The 11,068-nt window shown below is 31.1% G+C and overlaps 1 protein-coding gene across 2 annotated transcripts in view; it reads left to right on the plus strand.

The window, feature by feature from the left end:
* LOC106458708 (transducin beta-like protein 3) overlaps positions 1 to 9,351 on the plus strand; it is a 34,428-nt gene extending 25,077 nt beyond the window's left edge. The window contains exons 18-23 of one of the 2 annotated variants that reach the window (XM_013918250.2): positions 2,227 to 2,330; positions 3,746 to 3,817; positions 5,398 to 5,556; positions 7,230 to 7,320; positions 7,706 to 8,054; positions 9,212 to 9,351. In XM_013918250.2, coding sequence (XP_013773704.1) covers positions 2,227 to 2,330; positions 3,746 to 3,817; positions 5,398 to 5,556; positions 7,230 to 7,320; positions 7,706 to 8,054; positions 9,212 to 9,250 — 814 coding nt within the window. In that variant the 3' untranslated portion in view covers positions 9,251 to 9,351. The remainder of the gene's footprint in view (positions 1 to 2,226; positions 2,331 to 3,745; positions 3,818 to 5,397; positions 5,557 to 7,229; positions 7,321 to 7,705; positions 8,055 to 9,211) is intronic. The other variant, XM_022384980.1, reaches the window with a different exon arrangement.
* The last annotated feature ends 1,717 nt before the right edge of the window (positions 9,352 to 11,068 follow it).

Here is an 11,068-nt window from a genome sequence, read left to right on the forward strand (position 1 = left end):
TATTTATTTAATTTCATTAAAATCGCTCTGATCTTGTTTGTATGTAATGAAAGGTACACACAGTTTGAACACCTAAACAAGTCCTAAAGCAGTCTTGGTCAATAGTGAGAAATTTAAATCTTACATTATTTCAGTATGTAGCTTTTTATTTCTTGCTAACTCCTCCCACACTTCTGAAACTAGTAGGACCAAACTTGGCAGGTGGCCCATGTGTGTCCTTATCTATATGGAATAGTTTCCCTATCAAGGGGGACTAAATCACCCCTGGAAAAATCACTTGCATGACAGGAGCCCAAAAGTAGGTTTTTAGGGTCAATGAACTAGATTCTGGCATTATATTTTGTGTTCCTGACTTTACTTGAATCCCAGGGGGTGCCATGTTTGAAACTGTGTTCATACCCCCATTCACAAGCTAGTGGGAACAAACTTGCCATGCGGGCTCAGGTACCATGAGCAGGTGGGTAATATACCTTCCCTTGGGGTAGCTATAGAAGTAGTAAGTGATAATGGAGGAGTTTGAGTAGTATACTAGGGCCTTTGAACCCAGCAGGTTGAGCATCAGTATTTTATGCTAGTCGGCATAACTTACAAGTTTAAGCAGAAAGGATAGGTGTTTGTAGATTGGTACAAAGGAATTTGTAAGTATTTCTGGAGAATAAGTTGTTTATGTGCAAAGTCTTAACATAAAATTTATCTGTTTTCTGTCATATCATCATTGGAAGATATCACAAATATAGGGTAGACAAAAAAATTACTTTCATATTTTAAATATAATAACTAAGGAAATACAACCGTGTAGTTTTCAACATCTTGTAGTCAAACTGAAACAGTTTTTATTGACATGTCATTAGACTCTTATATATGCACCGTCAGTGGCTCTCAGAACATCCAATCCGATATTCGATTCAAGTCCACATTTGCTGCAACATATCGCGGGCTAGATTTTAAGGAAATTTCCAGATTGGCTTTCAGACAACCTGACCTGTATCATAGGTTGTTTGAAAAAAAAAAAACATAGACCCTAAACAAAAATCCAATTACAACAATATTGATGTACAAAGACCATAAAAAAGAGACATAATTACAAGAATTTTGATGTTTTTATATCTTACGTATTTCCAAAATGTACAATTAATGTTTAGTTGGCAGTTTTACATCATTATTCAACTAATTTTTGATGCTTTTATTTCCTGGGAAGTATCATTACATTGGAAAAAAATAAATCCAAACCATGCTAATGTTACATAGTATCTTAATGAAACAAACAGTCAAAGCCCTGTAAAACTTTTAAACAGAACAGCAATATTGGCCAATCACGTTCAATGTTTTCTTTCTAACCAGCTTGGCCTGCCCGCCAAGTACAGTAAAGTACAGTCTGTAGTAAGACTAGACATGCATTGTAACTCTCACGTGTACTTCTATACCGTAATATATGCACAATGTTTTTAGTCGTCTTGGACAACCATTAAAATCGAGCCTTGAATATACCCACAGTTACAGTAGTAATAGCATCTGTTATCCTGGTCTTTAGCTCTGTTGTGTTTGTTATAGGTGTGCTATACACGATATCCTTAACATAACCCTATAAGTCTTTCCTATACTGGTGGCTGCAATTGCACTGTATCTCAGTCACTGACTTGGTCTCTACAAGCCAAATGTCGCATTGAGCCTTTTCTTGCACGATTACCATTTTACAAGGTAACACTACTTACTGGAGTGAAAAAAACATTTCAATAAAAACTGTTTCAGTTGGGCTACAAGATTTTGAAAATTGCATGGTTGTATTTCCTTAATTAAATAATTACTAAATTTTAAAATAGAAAAGATAATTTTGGACCACCCTGTATATGAAATGCATTAATAAACAAAAGAAATATGCCCAGTGTTACAAAACAAATGCAAGTTAGTTTAGTGCAAGCTAGGGTTAATTAATACTAGTATGTTTTAGAAGCAATAGATTCATTGTTAGCTTCTTGATATAACTTGAATATATTGTTTACAGTATAGAAATGAATAAAAACCCTGTAACCTGAGCACTTTTGAAAGGTGGACCTTTCTTCTTCAGGGGCAAATTGGTTACTGCATATACATGTAAATAGACTTTAATTATTCAACAAATCTTGAAAGATAATTTTCAAAATGTAAGCAGCAAGAACTATACATTATGAAACATTTGTGTTTATAAGACCAGTGGTTAAGGCTTGTTTAATGAAATTTTCTCTTTAGGGAACAGAAACTAACCAACCTTATTCAACAGAAAAAATGGACAAAAGCTTTAAGCCTTGCCATAACACTTGAACAGCCTTTTAGAGCCCTCAACATAGTAAAAGGTATTTTAATTTTTGTTTTAATTAAGTCTGGCTATCAGTCTGAAAATTAAATATTGATAAATATTGGTGTTATTGTTGTGTTTTCTTTCTTGCAGTAAAACTTGTATTTGGTAAAGATTTTATAACAAATGTATCTTGCACAACAACTGAAACTCTCTGTACACGTTTCATTATTTATGTATTAATTTCAAACTTTTATAGCATAAACTTCATGCAGAAGTAACCAAAAGTAATACAGTAAGTACAGTAACAGTTAATTCGTTTAATATCAAAACATAAATTATTATTTCTTCTGTCACCATGACCACTAGAAGACAAACCTTTATACTGGAAGTGTGGATAGATTATATAATTGTTCACTCAAGTAGACTTGAGAACTTAACCCTCTGGATTCAAGTGGGTCAAAGTGCTCATGACAAGGACCTTCTCTGGAGTTACACTCAAAACTTAATTAACTTGATGAAGAGGAACTCACTTTTAGGTAGTAAAGTTTGGAGATGGTTTGAATGGTTAATGAGGAAAACTATTACATGTAATAAAGGTACTATGTTTTGTCATCATCAGGTACAAGCAGTTTACATGAACACAGAAATATATATACATGATGGAACAAAGAGGTCACATGAACGAAGTTTTGGTTTGGAGTAGGACTGCTTTGTTCAATTTTAAACAAAGAACCATACATCAAGAAATGCAAAATAAAGGAAGCCATCCTACTCGAAACATCTCAAAAGTGTATTTTAATTCTGCATGTCTTATTTTTTCACTTCATTAACTGGATCTTGCATGATAGCAGGTATGGATCCAATGTACTTCATATTGAATATCTTAAAACAAGTAAACAAACCTAACTCCACATACCATCTTTAGTTGTTCAGGATGTCTTTTTTTTTTTACCATGAGTGACTAGCAGGAAAACTTATGATTTGTAAGTATTGATGTTTGTTAGATGCTCATGTAGAAGAACAGAAACCCTTGCCTCATCTCAACAGGGTTCTTTCTAGATCTTCATAAAACCAATATTTGTACATGCAATCAACATGTTTTCAGCTACATTCTCCAAGTGCTTGTTGAATGTTATTTTGCCACATTAAAAGCAAAAAAAACGAGAACTGTCCCCATCTCGGAAGTCATCAGCCAGAGGTATTAGAGTGAGGTAATTTAAACTACAAGACATTTATAAAAAAAACCTTGGATTAAACAAGTTACCAGGTAAGGTTTGTCCTTTAAAACATTTGGTAAATGGTAAGGAACGTATTATTTTGTAGTTTTAGGTAATGGTAGGCTTAAGAATATTACAAAATTTTATCTTAAATATTCTTAACATTATATCAAAAAATGATATAATTACTGTTTCGTTGTATTTTTTTTTTATTGTGAGATAAATTTAATATTTCCTTGTTTTATCTAAACAGAAATTCTTACCGAAACACGAGGGAGAGAAGATCTGGAAAATGTAATCAGTCAAATGAGAGAAGATCAGTTAGGTAATATTTTTAAAGGTGTACAACAGAGAAATTTATTTAGTTTAAGTTAGGCTTACCATTACAGAAGAAAAAAAAAAGCTTTTTCTTAAATATTAACCATTGTTGTTTATAGATGTTCATTTAAAGAAATGTGCGAAGTGAAGTTTTATGGACAACATTTCATGTTCCTTCTACAGGTCAGTGTAGAATTGGTATATTTGTCTGAGAACTAAAGTTTCTAGTAAGTGTTTGAGTCTTATTGATCAAGAAACCTTTTATGTGGTTGGCTGTTGATTCCTATTGGTTGAGAATCCTACTCATTTTATCAATAGGCTGCTCTATCTCCCCCCACACTCGGCAACAAATTCATGAATAAATTTATTAATGTGTTCCGTGAATAAATGATAAGCCTACAAAACTTTGGAAACTATATGTAGGTGGTATATTCGTTATCTGGTCCCATAGTTGACAAAAATGTTTACTTCATATTAATGCCATATATCCCAACATTAAAGTTACCTTATGACTTGAAGAAAATAGATCTCTTCCCTGGACAAAATGATTTACCAACACTAACAAATACCAATAAGTACTTAAAATACAGGTCTAACTATCCTCAATCCAATCTAATGAGACTTTATATTGTCTCTTTACAACCGAGCAATTAAAGTATGCAATGAAACTTTCCAAGTATCAGAAATTAAGATGTACTGAAACCACCTTCTAATCCAATGAATACCAGAAAAAAATTATCAAATAAGCAAAGAATATACAAGAAATTTCAAGTAAAAGTTTAAGTCCAGCAAAACCTTTAGTAATATCTTAACACACATATCAAACATTCTCAAGATAAACTACAGAAATAAGTTATAAAACACCTTATAGCTGTGGAGACAGGCATTTAGGGCAGTGATTAAAATGTCAATAAGATGCTGTCAGATTAATGAAAACCAACATCTCCATCATTGCAGAGCATGTTTTTGACAAAGGGCATAAGACAGGCTGGGATAAATGCAGAGTTATGTTGACAGAGAGAAAAATGGAAGATATACAACATTAGAAACTAGCAGTGAACAGAGACCAAGGAACAGAAATTGACAATATCTGGATTACATTGATCAAAAACCTATCAATCTCGCATCATAATCCTCAACCAATCAGATACAAACACTGGAAATTTCTTTTTTTGTTCTTGGACTGCAGACACAAACTTCACACATTACCACAGCACACTGATCTGAAGAATGAACATAAAAGTGATCCAACTTGTCTGGTAATGTAACTAAATGATTAACCAATTTTGAGGCATGGCTCTGTACACTGCCAATTTCTTTCAATTGTCAGAAAGAATCTTGTATATTTTTGCAAAGGTGATAGTTGAATAGTTATTTACATATATTATCACGGGGTCATTACCTATGATTTGTTATCCACAAAGATAAAGAATTGACAATCTAATTTACTCCATAGCAGTGGATACTGTTTGTCTAGTAAAAAATTATACAGGCTAGTGTTAAAAAGTGATAAATGTTTAACATACTTATAAGGAAGAAACTTTGAATGAAAAGTAAACACTTATTTATTCATATTATTATCTGTAGGAGTATTGCTTCGGTTCTCAGTAACGTGGAACACTAACAGTAAACATTGTGGAGCAGCTCAAACTGTCATTTCAGTCATTCTCAAATCTTATTCTGCTGAAGAGTTATTAGAGTTTCCCGAGATGAAAGAAAATGTACAGTCCCTATTACCATACACGGGTAAAAATACAGTTAATAGTTTTAAAACTGAAAAGTACATACAAGATATTCCAACCGATATTTAGAATCATCTAACGTCACTATTTTAAAACAAAATTATTTATTAGGATAATGTTACAATTGAAATGTTATAAAAACGATTTAATTTACAAAATATTTTGAATTCTAGAACTGCACCCATGCCTAAATATTTTGAAATTATGATAATCGTTTAACTTGGTGAAAGAGAGCATTTTAAAAACTTAGTTTATATTATTTATTGAAACCTATATATATATATGTATGTATGTATATGCACACAAGTAAAAAAAAAAACTTTTCAAAAAAGAAAGTAAATGTAAGGATGGCTAATATCAATCCTTTGCAAACAATAGGGATGGCATTTGCAAGTGCCATCCCTACTATCTTGTTTGCATTGTTCTTGAAGGATTGATATTAGCCATCCCTACATTTACTTCCTTTTTTGAAAAATTTTTGCTTTACTTGTTTGCTTGTTGTTTTTTAATGCAGTATTTCAATAGACAATAACCAAATGATAAATACAATGAGGTTCCAACTATAATATTTATTGTTTATAATTAAACTTTTTTAAAGGAACACCACATTTCTGCATGAAAGCTAACTTCAAGGGGTAATGATAATATTGTTTACACTAGAAGTATGATTTTTTTTTAATTACTACTTATTAATAATACTTATAAAAGTGGGATTCCATTTGAAATTGGCTGACACTATAAGCAGAAGAACTTTTTGCTGTGATATTTACAGACATTCCTAGAACTTGTGACTTGGTAATTACATAGATATTGTTGTAAAAGGAAACACTGTTATAGTATTGTAAAGTACTGATGATCCATAGAGGAGATATTTAAAATACCATATCGATGAACAATCCGAGCCATCCCTACATAGGTAGTGCTACTGCGTGCCTTATATACATAGTTAAGCTTACCATTACAGCAGTTCAAGTCTGATACTTTATTTAGGACAGGCATGGCCTAGTGTATCTCAGGATCCAAGATTCACATTCCCTAACACTCCACACTTTACAGCCATTGGTGCCTTATAAGAGTTATGGTTAAAATATCACTATTTGATTAGTTTTTATGAAAGAGTTAGCACATATAAAGTGTAATAGACTTAAAATAAGACCCAAAACTCGAGTGCTTTCGAAATAGTTTGATTAGAATAGCCCAAGAGTTGGCAGTGAATATTATTGACCAGCTGCCTTCCCTCTTGACTGTCAGTTCAAAATTAGGGAAAGCTAATACAGACAACCCATTAGCAAATATCCAAAAACAAATAAACAACATAATTTCAATTAAAAATTGCTTTTCACTGCTATATTTTCTTTGTCAATAGATCATTATTATTCTAATAAAGGGCATGTAATTATAATTTATATTAAGTATCTTTTGGCTTGAAATATTTCTTTGCAATTATTAGCCTAATTACTGACCTGTCAACATAAGCTGTAAGCCTAGTTTAAAAAAATTTTGTAACTTCAAAAATATAAATAATAATGAGCATTTATTTTTTGTTTTTAATATAGTGAAAAACAAATTAGTTTTAAATTATTTCCTAATGTAGAATATACTGTACAAAAATGTCCTTGTTTTCAATATTTTATTTTTCCTTTTCAACATTAAAAAAAAAACATTTCATTTTTTAAGAACGCCATTTTCAAAGGATGAATCGACTGTTTCAACAAGCAACTTTTCTAGATTATATGTGGCAATGCATGAAGCTAGGGGAGGAGAAGAGGCAAGTTTTTATTATTAAATACTAAATTAATAAGCAAAATAAGATGCACCTTTTTAACTTTCAAGCTAAAAGACCAAATGTACTGGTTACTGTGTTTTAGTTTTTTAAACTCTCCACACCTAAAGCCACGGGAGGTGCCACAATACAAATTTTATTTAATGAGAATTTTAATGTCAGACTTCATTATTACACTGTTCTCAAATGAGAAGTATTAAAAACTATTGTATCTCAACACTGATGTGGTGTGTATTGAGTGGCATAAAAAGAATTGCTCTTTACTCATTTGGTTATTTGCATATTTTATAAATTATCAAATTTTCAAAATAGTTTTTTATATAACGCTATCAAAGTTAATATATCCAGAACTTTTTTTTTGTTATATTAGTAGCCTATCAACAGTGGCAACAAGAAACGGCTCAGAAGATAACACAAATCTTCCAGAAGAAGGATTTGTTATAGACCATCTCAAATCTTCTGTTGTACCAGAGTTAAATGAGGATGAAGATGATTCAGAAGAAACAGAGGATGAAAAACAAATTGAAAACATCAAACCCCTTTCATTTTCCAAGCAAGGAAGTCAAAAGGAACCCATTAAAAAATTTAGCAAAGCAAAACCTATTAACGGAAATAACTTTTCCCAAAAACATTATTCAGGCAAAAAAGCAAACAACTTGAAAAGAAAAGCTTCCGTAAAATCATGTCAGCTTAAGGCCAAGTCGCAAGTTAAGAAAAGGGTAAGTGAACTAGAAAGAGATTCTTGTTCTGTATTATTATTATTATTATTATATGTGAACTGAATAAGATTTGTAGAATGTCTATTGTTATGTAAGGAGACGACTTCCTAGTATAGGCAATCATGTCGACTGCAAGAAAATGTGATTTGTCACTTCGTACTTTATTTTAATAATAACTTGCAAAATTTTAGCATCCTAAGTCCAATAGGAAGAAAGATGTTTTGTTAAAGAAGCAAAGGGCAGCCACAGTATGTTTATTTGATGTATGGATAACTTCAAGCTAATATTCAACAAATCTAAATTTTCACACGGTGAACAACTGTTAGTGCATTTTCAAACAACACATAAATGTTCTCACCTGTATTCATAACTTACCCAGGAAACAAGAGAATATTAATTTTATATATGTTACGTGAATTTAGAATCAAATTTATGACTCATCAAGCTACATACTAGGGTGATGGGGCATCATAAATGTAAATCATACAAATTTAAAAGTCTCCAGCTTTGTGCAGTGCTTCCCTTATACATACAGATGATCAAATTTTTTAGTTCAGTTTGTGTAAAGGAAGGAATTACAGTACAGAACTGATTTATAATTATAGTTTCCTATTACTAGAAAAGGTAAATTTGAAATGTTATGTTTTTCAAGTCCTGATACAAAGTCATAGTATAGGACAATTATTTAAAAATAAAAAATAAATTATAGAGCCAATGGATTTTTTTAATCTGAATATGTTGCATATTAGTGACTGCATCACTGTAAACTAGTTAAATTTGATATTTGCAAAACAAATATTTCAAATGGTGGATAATAAGGAATTCAAATATTTTGTGTTCCTTCCATAACTTTCCTAAGGATGGGGGTAGGTACTGAAATTTTGGAAGTTCTTATTAATATAAAATAGAAGTGTGCAAAAAAACCAGCATAATCTGAGAGGGCCCACTGGTTGAGTCGATGTCCAATGACTCCATTACAACTTACAAAATTAAATTATTTAAATAGCATTAATATTACCTTATACTGCAGAAAAACACAAACATCAAAGTTACTTCCTCAGCACACAATTGATATGTATCTGACGAAAGATATTCATGATGTTTAACATGTTCTTTAATCTTAAACAGAATATTCATAACTTATTTTCTTTTTTCAGGTCAACAAAAAATCCAGTTATTCCAAGTTTAAGACATAGAAACTATGATTAATATTTTTTTTCTGTACAACAAAATTAAAAAAGATTGTAATAGTCACTGTATATTTTCTTTTACATTATTTTTAAATAAAAGAGAAAACTTTGATGTGGGAGATATGTACATGTTAATAGCACTTGCTGAGAATCAGGTAATGCCGTTACACCTTTCTAAACTGGACAGGGTGTATCACTGGTATCTCTAGATTTTTTTTTCTTCCTACAGTAAGATACTTAACCAAATTGCATGAAACTTAAAATGAACTTATAAAATAGTATCCACAAGTTTTATTCTCTTAAAAGGCTTGTTTTGACGAGATAAGCCATACAAAAGAAACTGGCTTTGGTACATATAACTAGTCAATTGACATTAAAAGTACAAAACCAAATTGAATGAAACTTAAGTATCATTTAGTTTCTGCATGAAAACAAAAATTGATTAGTATATGTATCATTTTTGTAGGTTGTCAAACTGTTTTGAAAAAAAACAACTTATTATTTATTTTTGACACTATTTTGCCAATTGAAGCAGTCAAATTCTTTCTGTAAATGAATAAAGCATGTAAACATGGCAAGATTACAAAGATTTGTCAATGACCTTGCCTTTCAAAATGTCAACAATTTATGGTAATCAGGGTGTCAGACTATTTCAATATTTTTATCTAGATCAATTTATACAAAACTTACCAATATATTCAAATAAAAAAGAATTTCTTTCATCTGAATAATTTGCCGTCGCAGATCTAGCATACCCTACTTACTTACACCATCGAATTTTACGGCTATGCTTGTGATAAAATATTGCTTGCAATGAAACCATTTTTTTTTTTTTTCTTTTAACATTGTTTGCCATTAGTTTAAGTATTCATAATCATGCCTGGCTTACCCACTGGCACTTTACTAGCTAGCCACCAATAATTTGGAACATTGAAAGAGACTGAGTTCTAAAAGGGAAATTTAAAATTATATTAATAAAATATACTCAATTTTTGCGAATCAAAAATAGGTTTTAATATTATTGGCTTTTCTAATTAGCTTTATTATCCCTCATTTAAAACTGCTCCACACCTCCTGAAAAAAGACTGAGGTTGAATTAACATTTAAAGAAATAATTTTGGTTTTGTTGTACAGTACAAATTAATTAAAAAAACAGCAAGTAAATTTTTTTTTCGTAGTTCAATGTTTGTAATATCACCTCACAACAATTTTGTTCATTTCTATCCCTTTTTTTAATGTACAGCTGTATCACAATTCAAACAAGAGTTCACAAATTTATATATGTAACCTGAAAACTGTTCCAGTGTTAATACATCAAGTGTTGATAGAAGCTTGAGGCTTTTGTGATTAGTTCAACCAACCACGTACGAGCAAATCTTGCACCATAAGCTTAATACATACACTGTTATTAAAATACTTTTTTTCATAAAATGAAGTAAAAGATACCCGAGATACCACAAATGTTTTAGAGGACACAAAGGAAGTAAATACAACTGGTCCGTTACTGAGTAATGAACATAAACAGAAATGCTGGCAGTTAAAGTGATTTGGCTTAGAACTAGACAATGTGGTATTGTTACATACCTCTATGACATCAGAAGCAAGGATACAATTTTTATAATTCTCTGTCTTAACAATTTAGATTAAGTCAAGTAATAAGTACTAGTATGGTATTTTGGGTTAAAAAAGTAATGAGCAAATACTAGACGTCTAACCCTTCAGTTCAGTTGGTAGAGCACCCACTTAGTGTATGTATAGTACAATGTAGTAGCTTCAGTTCTTAAAAAAGGACCTTATTGGTAGTTGCTAGCAAATTAATCCTTT

This window comes from Limulus polyphemus, unplaced genomic scaffold (genome assembly GCF_000517525.1).
Source record: "Limulus polyphemus unplaced genomic scaffold, Limulus_polyphemus-2.1.2 Scaffold503, whole genome shotgun sequence".
Lineage (NCBI taxonomy): Eukaryota > Metazoa > Arthropoda > Merostomata > Xiphosura > Limulidae > Limulus > Limulus polyphemus.